Raw genomic sequence first — 17,204 nt, forward strand, 5'->3', positions numbered from 1 at the left:
TTCTGTGTCCGCTGTGATGACGTCTAACTCCCTGAAAAACACTGTAGTCCCTTTTAGCCACATGTTAGCAACTGCCTTTTTTAAGACAAATAAAACCTTAAAAGTTCAAACATTGGGTTTAAGCGGACGTGTTTTATGTTGCAGAACAAAATGTTGGAATATCTTTAGCCTGTGTTAACCACAGACCTTATCCAAGGCATTTAACCGAAAACCCACTCAAAAAACCCATAGATTTTAAGACGAGGCAACCGAACATGCTAAAAGGCTAACAGATTTCATTCATGCTTCAAAACACACAAAAAGTGGCATTCATTTGTGAAGAATATCATACTGAACAAAACTTGTAAGTCTCATAAACTTGTGTTCATCAGAGAGCTTATATTTGGCGATAATTGCAAATCCTGTTCAAAGATCCCATAAGGTTTTTGACGAGGGAACCAGTGCAATGCCAACTTCCTGGTTGGCCTACAAAAATATGTAATCCATTTACCACTCTATAGATGAATAATATATTTCACCAATGTAAACTGATATAGTATAGCCAATAATGTGGGTGTTACTTAGGGTTAACATGGGAACAGTATAAATAATGACAGTGACAGTGTAGCAAAAAGAGGAGAAAAATGTGTTTGAATCAACAGCAGTGTTTTTTTGGGTTGTTTTTTTTTTTCAGAAATTATGACCTCAAGATAATGTACAGACCTTTTTGTGAGCATTTTTATGTGGAAACTAAGCTTTTTCTATGGAGTTACATCTACCAATCTGCACAGAAGAGAAACGTGCATCTACTCTTGGACAAGAGCTTCGTGTTTGTGACAGCACGAGATGTCGGCTAAACATAAATGATGTCCTCCTCGGCTAACTCCGTGGTGCTAGGTGAGAAACGCTTTCTTTTGTATGATGATACAGTAAGTTGGTGTAGCTCAGGAGGAGGAAAATAGTTTCTACATAAAACTGCTCACAACAAGGCAAGGCCATCTGATTATTTTGAGTAACCACGATCATGATTTCTGGAAAGAGACATTGCTGTTGAGGTTTTTGGAATGTATTTTTTAATACAAAAATGAATTAAGTGCCTCCTGTATTTAAAACAAGGCAGAAATCTCGACGGCAAATATGTCCAGCATTTGGCAACTCGCACCAGAACAGTGTAGAATGATAAATAGCATGAAAAGAGGAAAAAAATACAAGTTTTTGATTTGGGGTTGAATTGTCTCTTCAAGGCAACCCAGTGCTCTCAAGACTTTAAATTTGTCGACATTTTTAACGACCATCTCCACTTCTCATCCCAGTTGCCCAACTCACCAAGTCAATATGATGCCCAGGCTAACATACTGATTTAATTTAATAAAACAGCATTTATTTTGTGTGTCAGTAAACTGCTTAACTGTTTCAACTTGAAATAACATGCTTCTAAAATCTCGTACACACACACACATTTGGATAAATTCTCTCTTTCAAATAGCAAAAACTTCTTTTACTGTAGATCCGATTTTAGACAACCGGTAACTCCAAACCTTGAACAATTTTGAACTTCTTATTGCAGCTCTTCAGGAAAAAAAACTTCTTACATTTTGTGCTCATGAGTATGTGTCTTATGATTGCATTTATTAATTATGAATTATAAAGAATGTATAACATTTATTTTCAGCTGTCCACAATGCTTTTCACAAGTTAATATTCATTTCAATTTTCAAACATCCATAAAATTGCATGAAATTTAAAATAAGCCCTAAAGAGTTTGGTTGTGTCTCCAACAGGGTAGACAGGGACAACACTGTTGAAAAGGATTCTTCCTCTTGTACTGTAGGGCCCTCTTGATTTCAATGTTTACTCTTTCAACATATTCCTCGGTGCCAGACACATTAGCTTCAATGTTATTAATCATTGAACCCTGTTCCTCTACCAGCATGGCCATATTCAGGAACAGGTCGTGGACCTCCTTCAGCCTGACCTCCAGCTCCACCAGCTCCTTGTGTCTGCCTTTGATCTCGCACAGCGCCCAGCGGGACGAGCGTGCACCTTGGGTCTGCAGGCTCTGGGACAGCTCGGCCCACCCTTCACCCCCTTTGTCCACCATCACATCCAGCTGGTCGTCTGTGATTTCAGTCCCCAGTATGGAGGCCTGCCTCTGGATCCTCCCCCGACATGTCCTCCTCTGCATCTCCTCCGCCTCATTGTAGTCACTCATGGCATCATGGAAGGCACGGGTCAGCGTGTCATACTGACCTCGGGCAATGCGACTAACAGCAGCGTTGGGACCTTCTTTCTCCTCCAGCTGGCTGCTCTCTTTACCCAGGGCCTGAAGGCGGACATACAGAGCCTCCCCGCGTTGCTGGATCCTCCTGGCGATGGAGTCAGAGTCCTTTTTGAGTAAGGTGAGGCGCCGCACAGAGGTGCCAAAGCGTTCATTATGTGTGCTCAGACGCTCCACCTCCAAGCGGAGCATGGAGATCTCCTTTCGTATGGAGTAGGCCTCCTGCAGGATGTTGTCAATAGCTGAGGATTCCTCAAACACCACCGCCTGTGGACACAGAGTCCCTTTGTCCACATCATACTCAGGTCCATCAAACTCTAGCTCGCTGTCATCCTGCTCCTCACTGATAGTCTGCAGCCTCTCCAGCATGTCCCGCATTCTGCCTGAGAAACCAGTTAGACAAGATGCTGGTTATTGTGCTCATCTCGAGTCTCACTTTTGGTCTGAGGTAGGGAGAATGGCTATATTTGTAAAAACAAAATGGTTTAAACAACATAATTTTCACCAAGAAATGAGGACCTATGAGACATGTAATACATTTACTGTACAACCACTGTCTTCATGACCTTGCATCTGAAATTCCGTGGTTGTGTGAAGATGAATTCAAATTTTGCAGCCAAAACACTGATTTTCAGGTTTAGAACGATTTTTTTAGACCAATTCTATAGTTTATGAGTTCTGATATTGTTGACATTAGAATTACGTTACTTGTATAAGATTAGAGATTAGTCTCTTAGGTATAATGTGAGGCATTTCATCTTTGCTCATTTCAAACCACCATACAACCACAGCTTGCTATATAGTAGGTGACAGAAGTGAGGATGGTTTTCACACCTTTTTAAAAACTTTGTTATAACTTACCCCAACGACAACTTTTCACATTTTCTCTATACCTTTCATCCCTACCCCACATTTTTTAATTCACAGGAAAACCTGTTAAGAGATAGGAGTTCTTTGGGTATGTCTTTCTATGTCTTTTTTCTTCTTTCTTTTTTTGATTTGTCATGTTTGGTGTCACGGAGGGTCCAGAAAGTCAGTAAACAGCAGGAAGCAGCATGAAGGCCAGTGAAAATGTTATGGTGGTTACTTGTTTTAAAAAAATTCTTACTTAGTCTCTGTCTCAAACCTGATGCTAACTAAACTTTGAACGATTTTCAAGGGCTTTGTGGAGAAAGATGGATGGTATTTTCTTTTCTTGTCATTGTATTTCGCTGGAAAAAAAGAGCTCAAATTAGCATGTCCAAGTGGGTGTCTTATTTCCATCACTGCCAATCAGAGCTGGCACCGACAAATACCTGTGACTATTACAGAGTCATTTGACGTGGGAGTGAATGCCAATTTTAACCTGAATACAAAAGCCAGATATTAGCAGATTCCTACCAGGCCCAATTGGTTATTAGTGCATGTATTGGTTTTTATATTTTAATTCTTCTATCTCATTCTTACCACTTACCCCAATAGTGAGGCAGGTTGTAACAATGGAGCTCCCTGTATTTGACATTAGTTGTTGAATTTTGTGACATAGTTGGAGAACTTGAAAATATTGTTATTTGCAGTGTGCAAATAAGTGTGTGTCAAAACTGAGGGCTCTAACACAAAATTTATTGAGTTATAGATAGTCTCCCCTACTCCACTATTAAAACAGTCTCAGTTAATAGAATTAGACAAGTACAATTTGTAGTGCAAAACTGAAATGCCTTTTATATGTTGTTGTAGGCGCCCCTATTATGGTATAACCCTCCTCATAGTGATGAAATACACCCCCTTTTTTAAAAAAAAAAAAAAAAAAAAGACATTAAGCGCTGTGTTCCATAATGACAGCATAAACAGATTCATAGTTATTTTATCAACGAAAACTACACCACCAATACAATGCTTAAAAATGGCAGTATTATGCAACAATGACAGGTCAGTTTATCTGCTTTAGGGTTCTGTGGTGAACAACAATGACAGCAGTCATAGCTCAGAGGCTTTTTTTAAACAAGGAACAAGGAAGATGGTAACTTGTTGAAAAAAGGAGATTTCATTTGAAATTGGGTTTAAGGCCAAAGAAAGTGTTGCACGATGTCTGTTTAAATAATTCTTCAGCACATTCATTTTATCAGCCACTTGGTGCACAAAACTTTAAAATTGTGGCGCTTGCCTAAATATCTGTCATTGATTCTTTTATAAAATCTCAACGAAAATCTGTTTCCTCATACTATATTGGTAAAAAACATCAAACTATTTTAAAAGCTGTCACAATATATGGTAAAACAAATATTATCCCCTGAAGGCCATTGAATCAGCCCTGTCTTCCTGCACTAATTAACTCCATTATCCACTTGTCTCCAGGTGCCTCTGTTAAACATATAACCCAAGAAAATTGAATTAAATATAATTCAGCTATCAACTGAAAGTGTCTTACCTGTTTTAATTGGCTCCCACAAAATCAGAAAGCAAATAAATCCCCTCAAAGCGTCACACACTGATTTATTTGGTCCAAGGAGCTTTGGAAACACATCTTTTACTCTGATAAAGGAAGTTGTCCGTCTGCTTTGTGTACAGCATGTGTGTCTGACAGCCTGCCGCCCCTTCCCAGGTGACAGCCACGGGCCTTCCCACTGCAACACACAGCACTTCCTTGAAGGAAGGTGCCTTTTTTTGGTTCAAGCAGGGTCGATTAAGTTAGACAACATTCCTGTCAGGTAATGCATCCGTGACAAGTCTTTGTAAGAAAGCTACTGAGGAAATCTGAGGAATTAGACTTTAATAATTGACAGTGCAGCACCTGACTGTTTGTTAAGTGATGACACCTGTGTGAGCGGGTGTGTGTGTCTGGGCTGCCTTTCGAATTGGAGGATTCAGAGGGGCCCAATACTGAACAGAGTTGATGATTGTGTCATACTCTGAGGTGTAATATTCATTGGGGACGGGGCAAGGACATGTCCCCTCCTCTTTTTAAAATCCAGTTTGTGCCTACCTGCCTACCAGAGGTGTAGCACCAAATCCTGGGCCCCATCTATAAAAAGTCTCTGAGGGCCCCCACCCTTCCCCTCTTGACTCATGTCCCTCTTTTGATTTATTGTTCTGTACAAAGTCAGTTGGTTTTCCCCTTTCTCCTTTCTATTATATACTCCTTCTATTAAAAAGACAAAGAGCTGTAATATATTGAGCATAATTAATACTATTTTGGCAGGATTTAACCCTTTGAAACATAAACAAATTGGTTTGATTTTTTTCATACACACGGAGAAAACAACTTTGCCCAACATTGGCTAAAAAAAGTTACAAGAATAAAGAATAAAGCCACTGTGATTTTAATATAATTATTTGTGTAACATACATGACTAGCAGCAGAAAGGTAAACACAGAATGGTTGGTTAATATTAACACAGAAATTTCATAATATATATATATATATATATATATATATATATATATATATAAAGGCAGAGGATATTTAAAGTCTAATGAACCCACTAAGATGTACAACTTCTAAAACTATTTCTTTCAGCCATACATCTAGGACATTCATTTTTATCAAACACTAAATTTTGGTAAGACTTCTTTGATTGAACTTGCGTAAAATAACATTTTTTAAGACTTACAGTGATTTACTGCATCGGGAATCACTGTGTGCAACACCCACAGCACAAATATGTCTTTGAGATAATGTTTTTACTATCATCAACTGTGTGATTTAGTGAATACCTTAAATGTGGACACTTAGCAGGCTATAAAAACATGAAAAATATATTCAGGTAGTATTCATTTTAGGTCTGATCACACCTCAGTCATGGGGATGAAATCTGATTTGAGATACTAGTCTCAAAAATCTCAATACAAACATTACAGACATCAATAGATTACTTAAATACAATTTTAATATATTTTACCTAAACATTTTTGACTCTTTATCTAAACACATCAAACCTTTATTTTGCATCCAGAAATGATTTTATTATCTACAGCTCTACAGGTCATGTTGATAACACATTGACAATAAGACAAGTTTACAAATGAAACATACAGAAGATGTTTAATGTCCTTAAGATTGCCCACTCCTCTTTGTCAGGAGAGCATATTTCACCATCCACCTCTGTACTGTACAATCATTAGTCGACACACGGGAAACAGCTGCAAAACATCTTCTTAAAGGGGTTGTTCTTGTCATGACGTTTGGCCCTGCCGAGTTTCACGAGGGCTTCCTGTATGCCTTCGTCAGTTTTCTGAACGTTGGTTTGGATGGAGGTCAGCATGGGCCCTTGCTCCTCCACCAGCAGCGCAATGTCCAGGAAAATCTCATGGATGCCTTGGATTCGGTTCTCAAGGTCCAGCAACTCTTGATGACGTTTCTCAATTTGAGACAGAGCTGAGCGAGCCGTTTTACCCTCAGCCATGATGTTGTCAGTGAAAATGTTCCACTCGCCTTTCTCGATCATCTCCTCAACCTCGTCGCCTGACACTTCACGCCCCACTATCTCCATTTGCCTCTGGATCTGGGCTTTACAGTTCTCTCTGTGGCTCATCTCGGCCTCGTTATAGTCAAACATGGCATCGCGGAAGCCATTGCTGAGGCAAGCATACTGGGTTCTGGAAATACGTGTGACGGCAGAATTCGAGCCGTATTCTTCTTCTAGCTTTTGGGCTGTGCCATCCATTTCCTTCAGTCGCACCAACACATCCTCAGCCCGAGATTTTATATCAGCACCAATAGCGTTGGAGTCCCTTTTGATAGTGCTCATGGTGGTGACGCCCTGGAACATGCGACCGTTCTGTTCCCGAAGCCTTTTATTCTCCAGGCGAATGAGCTGGATTTCTCTGTGGATTTCCTGCGACTGAGAGAAGACCTCAGCCAGAGCGGGGCTGTTGTCAAACACCACCGCCTCATGGGGCAACTCCTCCTCCAGGTCCACGTTGCTGAAGGTGTCGGAGACAGTGGACTCCGCGTACTCCATCTGCTCCATGTGACCATTGGACATTTCCTGCAGGTTGCTCAGTCTGTCCCTCATGGTTGGGCCGGAGAGGAAGTTAAGCTTACAGATGTCAAGGTGATTCTCTGTGTCTGGTTATGTCCCCTCTTCTAACGCACATTGGTAAAGATGACTCAGTGAAGATGGCGGACCTGAAAGGACAACAACAAATCTTTAGATTCACATGTGGAATTGAACTTTTTTCACCATAGATGGCCTGACAAAAGCAAAATATTTAAAAAGGGTGCATTACATTAACGATCCAAACAGAAAAACATTTGCAAGTTCAAACACACCCAGCGTCGCATCTAAACTGGTAAAAGCCTTTTCCTTTTTCCTTGAGTTGTCACCCACCCAGCACCAGCCTAACAGGTTCTCTGAAGAATAGTCAAAGGTGTTGCTCCTCACCAAACTAGTTCTTTTAACGTGTGATCAGTCTGACGTCTTTATCCAGACATTCAGCTTTACTTATTAGCAGATACAGACATATTCTGGATCTCCAGTTTGAGCAATACACAAAATCACAATCAACAAAAAAAAATTTCCAGTGTGACAAAATGAGGCTGGTGACGTCATTGGACGGCTACTCGACAAAAGTTCCCAAACATCGGGAATATATACCTGATGTTGTCTTTTTTCTACTTTCAGCTACAAAAGTGTTTATGTGTGATCAGAACAGACCTCAAACAAGTTGAAATCTAGTGTATAAAAATATTATACGCATTATAATATTGACTGAAGTGCTTCTGGTCATCTTGTTGTAAATCATTATTATTATAGACTGAATTTTTCACTCAATACTCCTGAAAAAAACACTCCTTTATAGTGGGAGTTATAAAGATGATCTGCAACTCCTCGGTTTCATGGTTAAAATATTATCAAAATAAATGGTAACAGACTATATAAAGGCATGTTCTGGGTACCTAAAGTTGTAAGGCTCAAGGTAAATCCATGAAACAAATTGAAAACAATTTAAAATGCATGTAAATTAATTTCAAAGACATTTAAAAGGAAAACACAAATGTATGTTGTTGTTTTTATAAACACATTTATGGCTGATTGTTTTAATATAGCTTTTTTTGTCTGTTTTACTGAGTATCTATCACCACATACATTTTGGGCACATGTTATGAGAGACCCCAACATGTTGTTTCATGCAGGATTACAACATAAAAAGAAAAACTCCCTACCTGTTGTGCTTTGACGTCCACAGATATCAAACCTTGTCCTTCAAAGCAAGGTGGCCTTGATGCCACAGCACCATCCCACGGTTATGAAGTCGACTGCTCCGGGTTGTGAGCAGGAACAAAGGGCCATGTATGCGCAATGCAGCTATCTTTGGAGCCCAAACTGGTATTCAACTGTCGTTTTGCGCCACACCATGCGAATGCACCGATGTGACTTGAGGAATGAAGCCCGGTCGGTTTGTCCTTTGCAGTGACGCTACACCTCAGGAGCGTCAATTGGACAAGGCAAGGTATGAGCAGCTGCTATGGATGAATCGAGTGAGTGTCAATCTCAGCATGACGACCACTTTATTCTACCAGAGCAGAGATGTTCATGAAAAGAGAAGGACAGGTGTTTTGTAGGAGGTCTCTAAAGATTTTTTGACACTGGCGAAACCTGTCAATCACCAGCTTTGTCTCTTGAACTGCCGTCGCTGTTTCTTTGCGAGTTTTGATGGGAGTGATACCTGCAGGTCCTTTGGCTTGTATAGAGTCAAACCCGGATTAAATTGAATTGTTATTTTCCCAGCCACGCCCAGGTGACTTTCGAAAGTAGTCACTTGTGTTGTGTGTGTGTGTGTGTGTGTGTGTGAGAGAGAGAGAGAGCGAGAGACCGTGTTTGTGTTTTGAGAGAGACAGACAGAGGTTTTAACAGCCTCACGTGCACTGCAGCCAGGGGCCTATAGCACCAAATTCTGGGCCCTTTGCATAAGTCAGGGGTGCCCAAACTTTCTTAAATAGGGGCCAGATTAGATAATGTGGGGAAAAACTGGGGACTAGCTGCTTCTCACATTATATGGGTTATAAAATAAATAAATATATATATTTTTAAAAATCACATACAAATTATACAACCACAAATATTCAATATTCAAAAACAAACTTCTGTCTGTGTAGTTCCTGCTTGTTGCATATCTACAAACTGTAACAATGAAAAAACTGAAACAATGCAAAGTGATCTTGCATGATTAACCAGTAGGTGGGCCACATATATATTATAACACGTTCATATACATATACATATATATATATATATACACACATATATATATATACACACACACACACACACACACACACATATATATGTATGTATATATATATATATATATATATATATATATATATATATATATATATATATATATATGTGTATATATATATATATATATATATATATATATATATATATATATATATATATATATATATATATATATATATATATATATATATAAATTAAGTTCACATGTGAGTATTTATTAATTAGTTGTTAAAGAAAGACAACAAAATTTGTTGACTAACACAATTATCATGATGGCCAAATACTGTGCGCACAAAGTTAAATTCATGAAAACACCTCCCTTCTTCACAGCCCTCTATAATGAAATTTTGTTGTCCATGGTGAGTAGCCTATTTTATATTTTATTCCTGTATTTATTTTAGCGGACTAATCATTTATTCCCCTTTTTTCTTCTATTCAGATCCGTTCTGATGTGCTTTGTTGATATGGTTGAAATGCTTCAAATTTCCAAAGTGCACCTGAAAGCAGCAGCATCAGAAAAAGGGGCATGCCCTGGGTGACATGCACGCGCGTTCAAGGTACAAGATAGAGGTAACGTTTAAAAAATGAAATTAAGGAGGAGGATAATTCAGACCACATCTGTCACGGAACCCATCGGCTATCGGTCTGACGACAATAAGCATGTGCAAACCCACACACGTTTATATACAATTCCATTTTTTCCCCATCTGTTTGCTTTTTTTCATCCAAGTATCTATTCATATTCTTATGTGAGTGAGGTATTAGTAATGTTGGTGTCATTGCAACCCCTATGTTTTGTCATGATTGTTGCCGTTAGAGTGATTTATGCTATTGCCTGTATTTCTGTAGGGGGGTGGGAGTGTAAGAGGAAAAAACACGAAAAAAAAGAATGAAAGAATAATTGATGCTGGTATGCTCCTTTATTTATATGCCTTGCATTGCTTTTCCAATAAAATAAATAATAAATAATAATATTAATAATAGCAATAATAATTGTTATTATTAATTGATTTGAAATTATTTTATTTGGCTTTGGATGATATAGGATTTTCAAAGAATTCTGTTTAAATTTTTTTTATCATTTTTATCAGGATGCATGTCGCGAAAATCCAGCACTTGTTGAATTGGTTTAGATAGTGATAATCAGTAACAGCATGTGCTATCATAAAACTCATAGGTTGCTGATGGTTGTTGTTGATGTATGTCGACCTCTGAGTGAACAAATTTCCGACTGCCCCTGAAGACAGCGCGCCTCCATCAGGACCCTGTCGCTGGCTCAACTTTCTTCTTGTCTCTCCCGGAGTCTGAATCCGCGCCAAACACCGCCAGACCTTCAAAGAGAAGCAAAATAAGTATTGTAAAAACTACCAGAAACGACCATGAAGTTGTCTTTAATTCGCAGTGCTTGTGGCAGCCTTCGGATACATCCAGCCCGACCAGGAAGCAGAGTCAGCGGCTTGTCGCGGAGATGCCTGCCGGTTGGTGCTGCCAGCGGTCGGATGATCGTCCGGACCGCGAGCGCTACCAGCAGCGGCGGTACCAGTCAGAAGTTAGCTGTTAACTTTGGGAAACAGTCCCAAAAAGATGATGGCCAAGACAGCGACCATTTTTTGAGGTAAAGTAGAAAGGTGTACGTTAACGCAAATGTGACCAAACGTTATGAAATTAATGTTTTCCGGGTAGTATTTTGAAGTGAATATAAATCTAGTTGAGTTTTTCTGATGTGATAAACGGGGGTCGTTATTTCCTGTCTCGCCGGCGCTCTTTTTTTTTTTTGTTTGGCTAGCAGCCAGTTCTGCACGTGTCCCCAATATCCTCAGAGGAACCCCGGCCAGCTGATGTAATTTTTCTCCGTTGTTACCAAACACAGCATGCTAAAATGTGTAAAGGGAATAAGCTTAAAAAAACATATGGGTGAATGTGTCGTGCTGATGAGTGGTGGGACATGATCTGAGATATCTAGAGGTGGACTTAGCAGAGTTTATGGTCAGTATTTTGGACGATATATAGGTCAGTGTGTTAACTGCATATATTAACATATTAGCCACGCCCACACACTATCACGTGCGCAGAAAGGTGCAACCTCATACTTATTATTTTATTACATTTTTTAAAAACAAAATATCAATGTGGTACCTTTTCTGTTAAAGTGGAATGTGATATTTCTTTAAATGCAAACTATGGCAAATCACCCTTTTTATTGCGTATTTAGCGAAACTACTGCTTATAATGGTTTCATGGGTGGAGGGGCTGCACATTTAATCTAAATATTATATATATCAAAATTGCAACAAAATAATTATGATTCATTGTATAGTAGCATAAGGCACATAGTTTATTTTTTTTCAAATGCTTTGCATATTATGCACGTTATACATTTTTATTTTACATACCAGTGTTAACATTGTATCATATTGCACATATTCTGTATATATTTGATTGCACTTTTACATGTATTTTATTTCTACCTCTATAACTCAATATGCTTTACATTGGAACAACTGTTACAACCCACAATTTACCCCTGGGGATCAATACAAATTACAAATAATAATCCAAACTTAAGGGAAGATGCTTGTCTGGTACAGACCCCAGAAAAACAATCTTTTCACTGTAAATGAAATGCAAAAATTACCATTCCCACTAAAAACACAACTGGTGTCACAATTCCAATATGTGTTAAAACAACTGCAATTTTTATTATTATTTTTTTGCTTATTGTGCAGCCCTACAGGGCAGATTATTGTTTTATTTGTACAGGGCAAGTGAGAGAGTTTGCAGCATATATTACAACAAGTGTTTCATCTTCCCCTCTGATTAACATAGCATTAACACTCCTAAATGCTCTAAATGTTACATTTCTTACAGAATAAGTGTCCATGGCCTAATGTTTGTGTTTGAATTTAATTTATTTGACAGCCCTGTGTGTAGCCCGAAATGGATGAATGGACCTTGCTTACCAGTTTTGTTTCTCTCATAGAGAAGTGGTTCAGAGCTCCAAGGAGACAATGTTGGCTCTGCAGAGGAAAAATCCAGCAATCCAACCTCTGCTAGCCATTATACAGGTATTGTAAGCAAAAAAAAGAAATGTAAGAATTTTTCACTATAGAACAAATTACCATGTTCATGCATAAAATTACACTTTTGCAGAAGGTTGCCTTGAAATATTTTCAAACCCAAGAGTATAAAGTAATCAAAAGCCATTTTACCATGGCTGAGTTGTGCTGTGCTAGTAGTGACAACCGTGCTTTGCCTGAATTAACCCAGTTTAAGGTGTATCTGTTTTCACTGAAGGAATTAACGATGCCTGTGTTATCAGGTATGTGTGTGTTTTTCTTAGTGTGTTGTTTTTATCTCACAGGCAGGTGAAGATGACGGCTTGCTGGAGATCAATATGAAAATAGCAGAAATGGTAAATTCCTCTCTCACTGTTTCTCTTTTTGAATTTTATCCATTTTTTCTTTTTCACAAATCCACACAATAATGCAACTGTTCTACTTGTCTTTACGCTGACAGATCGGCTTAAACGTCATCCAGATTTGTCTGGCGAAGGACTGCAGTGAGGATGAAGTAAGTGAAGATGACTCATAAATTTGGCTGATTTCCTAAGCGTTATAAACAAGAAAACTCTTTCCTCTCCCTCATTATTTAGCAAGTCGGTGCATGATTTACCACTCCTCTGGCTGTTTGTCTGTGCAGCATGTGGTCATGGTGGTTGTTTGAAAAGTAGTCAGTGCTTCACATAATCTTCTATGTCACTAAAACTTTACTTGAGTGCAAGTCACCAACGATCCACTGTTACATGACTAATTCTGCATTTCCTAATGGACTTAGTCACTTTTTAGGTTCTGTTTAAATGTCTTTTTTTCACATACTGGTATTGTGCAACATTATGTTAGTAGGACTGGGAAGTAGCCTCTTAGCTGTGGCTCTCTGTAACTTAAGTTGACTCTTCAGCCTTGTAGAGAGAGTGAAACTCTGGGATTAGGCCAGGCATTTCATCTGATAGTTGATGATTTATATTGTAGCTCCTGGCTTCAAGAGCTGATCTACTGATCTACTTGAGCACATTTTTCTTCTTCGTTTGAAAGTCTGCCCCTCTGCCTCACTCTTTTCTCCCTCTCACCTCAAAAATTACCATATTTTTTTCTGCTCTGTCAGAAGCACTGACCTGTTAAATCTGATATTGCACTTGCCTTCTCGTATGTTTTTTCCCCCTTGTTTGTCATCACTACTCAACCCTTTAACACCTGGATCGAAAACAGTGTTCTTGTGCTGCATTCAGATGACTTTCACAAGTATTTAAACCTTTGAACCCTGAACAAATTGGTTTGATTTGTTTCGAAAACATGGGGAAAAATACAATGAGCAACTTGTCAAGAAGTGTTCTGCAAATTGCAAGACATTTAGAGAAGTACTTTGAAAAGAAAATTAGGGAAAAATTCCAGAGAACTATATTTCTAATTATCATAGTTGTATATTTAAAATTGTTTTAAAGAATGATTATTTTTTTCAGCTTTTTTGCGTGTCATTTCCCTCTTTTCTTTTCTTTTTTTTAACGCTAGTGTTCATTTTTCTTTTCTTTTTCATTTCGTCTTAAGTTGCTCCCTGCCCTCTTCCCATGTGTTTGAGAGAAATCAAGTTAGTTTGATCAGACCTTAAAAGTCATTAAAAAGTCTGAAATTTGAATTTGGATAGTCTTAAGTGCCATAAACATTTATTTAATTTCATTTGATCATTTCTTTAATATCTTTTTGTCAAAAACTGTGGGGCTCTAGTGTGACAATCCACATTCTGATGTCACAAAACTTTAAACCCACCATGGATTTAAGTGTCTTTTAACATTTTACATTTTCACATCCACAACTATTTAGACTGTGCTTGCTACTACTGATAATATTTATACTTTAAATCAAAACTAACTCTCCCGTCTACAACTAGTTCAAAATGCAGCAGCTAGACGGCATTACAACACTCATATCCTGGTTTCCCTCCATTGGCTCATGTTCATTTTAGAGCTGATTTTAAGATTTTACTGATCACTTTTAAAGCTTCTCCGGGTCTGGCCCCAAGCTACATAGCAGAAATTTTGACCCTTATGAGCCAGTTCACAGCCTTAGATCCTCAGATGGGGCCCCTCTGGTTATTCCAAAGTCAAGGCTGAAGACTAAAGGTGACCGAGCCTTTTGCCATCAGGGCCCCTCAACTTTATAACGACCTGCCTGAGGAGATAAGAATCGCAGAATCAGTGACTTCTTATAAATCACTTTTTAAAATCCATTTTTCTAGACTTGCTTTTATGTGATGTCATCTTTTTATAGGTCTTTTATTTTCCTTTTAATTCGTTTTTAGTTTGTGTTTTAATTTTATCTTATAATTTAACATCTTTTTATTCTGTCTTAATCCTGCTTATTATTATCATTATTATTAATGTTCTGTGTCTACTGCCTTTATTTTGTTACCATATTTTTTTAACATTTTCTCTCTCTAATCTGTCTAACTCTTACCTGGCCTTTGTTTGGCATTATTGACTAACTTATATTAACTCTGGGGTTTATTGCCTCGGCTTTGCTTTGTTTGTCAAAGAACTTTGTAAGCTTTATTTTTAAAGGTGCTATATAAATAAAGTCATTATTATTATTATTTTTATTATTATTATTATTATTATTATTATTATTATTTTAGTGTATCATATTTTTTCTGTTTAACTTTTTTTTTGTATTTGTGTGAATATGTATAGATTGTAGAGGAGGTGTTGAAGCTGAATGAAGACCCCAGGGTGCACGGAGTCCACCTACACCTCTCCCCTGCTTCCCTCACCAGTCGAGTGCTGAACACACTCAAAGCAGATAAAGATGTTGATGGGTAAAAACTGCTGAAAAAGCTGACTAAGATCATTGCATTTACTGAGTTTTCTAGTCTCACTGACAGAACAGTGAAGAGCATATGTCTTGCAAAAAGCACATGCTGTTAAAAGGTCTTTAACCGTGTTGATTTAAGATAGGTTACCTCTTAAATCATTTGTACTCCCTCAGTTGATGTTTTGATTCAGTAGTCTGCCAGATATCAGCTGAGCATGTGTCTCTGTCCCAAAAGAGATAAATGCATTTACTCACGTGGTACATCAAATCAGAGAGGGCTGCACAGAATTACGATGCCTAAATGCAGAGTGTGTGACTTCAGCTGACAAGTGAATGAGACAATTTGCAAGGCCCCCTTCATAATCATCACAAATTAAAGAGGCTAGGTTCAGTCAAGGACAAATTATGTAAAGCGAAACATTTTTGAGGTTGTCCCAACAAAAACTCAGATATATAGTGCTTATGAGTTAATGCAACAAGCTGCTTTATTTATTTTAGTCTTAGAGAAAAATGTTTTTTTTTTTATAACTGTAATCCTCAATCTGTCTTCAGTAATAAAAATCAAAAAATACACACTATATTTTCAAATGTTACCCAGTAATTTTAGGCTTTATCACTAACAGATAAATGATTATGTGCCTCTATGTATCCAGTTTTCAAATTTTCTCAGTGTGCTTTATGTTGTCATCCATGGTACTACAAAATAACCTAAATGCTGTGGCCAGTAAAAAGGGACTAGCATCCAGAGAAGAATGATTTGTTTATTTTGATATATTATATATTGAAAAATAAATCCATGACGTGTATGTTCATTTGTATTTTTGTTATAGGATAACCGATTTGAATACGGGCCGTCTGGTACGAGGAGACCTGAGCAAAGGCTTTGTTCCACCCATAGCCAGCGCTGTCCTGGATCTGCTGGAGAAACATGGTATACACTTTGTAGCTGTAACAGTTTATACATGTGTTTCTGAAGTGATTCTTTTCACAGAGTCACAGCATGGAAAACGCAGGTGTACCCTATAAAAATGATCAAGTTTGATTACAGAAAGCTAGAGTTGTAGGAAGCACTGACAATCAGTATTATTTTGCCACACCAGATCCTACTCGTTACTTATTTTATTAGATGCAGCTGTGATAACCCAGCTATGACACTGTCCCTGTGTCCCAAATATATAGTGTCAACTTTGTTATGAGTAGGGTATAGGTAGTGCATTTAAGTATTAGTACTGAATGTACTCATTTCTGTGGATGTTTCTAAAGACATTTAAATGCAAGTTTAAACTTGGAATAATTAACTAGTCTACAGTAAGAAAACACTACGAATACAGTTAGAATTGAGCACAGTTCAATCTGTAAGGTTTAACATTGTCTGGAAAAAAACTATGCATATGTAATGAGGCAATTGAAGTCATTAATCACATTTTTTAAGAACAAAATGTTTTTTTTACATGCTGCTGAAATGTGTGGCAATTTGCACAGTGCATTATGAACATTTAACTTATCCTAAAAACATGACGACAACTCATTTTGTAAAAACTAACGAGTAGTCCTGCAGTAACTCTCATGAATGGGTGTGTGTGCACTCAGATTGACACACATACGCACATATGTCCAGGCTTGTTGGGATTACTCATGCACCAAAAGCACTCAGCCTTGCAAGACAACATCCAGCTTAAATACGCACTTTTTTTAGAATACATTTTGGGAATTACAGGATTCCTGCACATCCTTAAAAAGTCTTAAAGGTAATGATTGAATTTATCCAGAAATAAAGCCTTAAAATGTATTGAAATGTCTTAATTAAAAATGCTTAGACATGATTTTTTTTCTGACGTTGCAATTAAAAAATCTCAAAAT

The 17,204-nt window shown here is 37.9% G+C and overlaps 3 protein-coding genes across 4 annotated transcripts in view; 1 reads left to right on the forward strand and 2 right to left on the reverse strand.

Moving 5' to 3' along the window:
- Positions 1-1,338: 1,338 nt before the first annotated feature.
- LOC121955636 (syntaxin-11-like) lies at positions 1,339-5,048 on the reverse strand. Its single transcript, XM_042503674.2, has 2 exons — positions 4,665-5,048; positions 1,339-2,640 (listed from the first exon to the last, which is right to left on the reverse strand). Exon 2 carries the CDS (start codon positions 2,633-2,635, stop codon positions 1,733-1,735), a length of 903 nt encoding a protein of 300 aa, XP_042359608.2. The 5' UTR covers positions 2,636-2,640; positions 4,665-5,048; the 3' UTR covers positions 1,339-1,732.
- A 1,053-nt stretch (positions 5,049-6,101) lies between these two features.
- Positions 6,102-8,964, reverse strand: stx11b.1 (syntaxin 11b, tandem duplicate 1). Its single transcript, XM_042483326.2, has 2 exons — positions 8,403-8,964; positions 6,102-7,364 (listed from the first exon to the last, which is right to left on the reverse strand). The coding sequence occupies exon 2, from the start codon at positions 7,249-7,251 to the stop codon at positions 6,355-6,357; it is 897 nt and encodes a 298-aa protein (XP_042339260.1). The 5' UTR covers positions 7,252-7,364; positions 8,403-8,964; the 3' UTR covers positions 6,102-6,354.
- A 1,717-nt stretch (positions 8,965-10,681) lies between these two features.
- Positions 10,682-17,204, forward strand: part of mthfd1l (methylenetetrahydrofolate dehydrogenase (NADP+ dependent) 1 like) — a 52,637-nt gene continuing 46,114 nt past the window's right edge. For both annotated transcript variants that reach the window (XM_042503304.2, XM_042503303.2), the window contains exons 1-6: positions 10,682-11,098; positions 12,464-12,548; positions 12,845-12,895; positions 13,000-13,053; positions 15,224-15,348; positions 16,175-16,275. In XM_042503304.2, coding sequence (XP_042359238.2) covers positions 10,863-11,098; positions 12,464-12,548; positions 12,845-12,895; positions 13,000-13,053; positions 15,224-15,348; positions 16,175-16,275 — 652 coding nt within the window. In that variant the 5' untranslated portion in view covers positions 10,682-10,862. The remainder of the gene's footprint in view (positions 11,099-12,463; positions 12,549-12,844; positions 12,896-12,999; positions 13,054-15,223; positions 15,349-16,174; positions 16,276-17,204) is intronic.

This window comes from Plectropomus leopardus, chromosome 16 (assembly GCF_026936395.1).
Source record: "Plectropomus leopardus strain MGB_pleo_1.0 chromosome 16, ASM2693639v1, whole genome shotgun sequence".
In the NCBI taxonomy this organism is placed as follows: domain Eukaryota; kingdom Metazoa; phylum Chordata; class Actinopteri; order Perciformes; family Serranidae; genus Plectropomus; species Plectropomus leopardus.

Excerpts from the sequence above, each read along its gene's own strand:
- LOC121955636 (XM_042503674.2), bottom strand. The coding sequence starts at position 2,635 with ATGCGGGACATGCTGGAGAGGCTGCAGACTATCAGTGAGGAGCAGGAT.
- stx11b.1 (XM_042483326.2), bottom strand. The coding sequence starts at position 7,251 with ATGAGGGACAGACTGAGCAACCTGCAGGAAATGTCCAATGGTCACATG.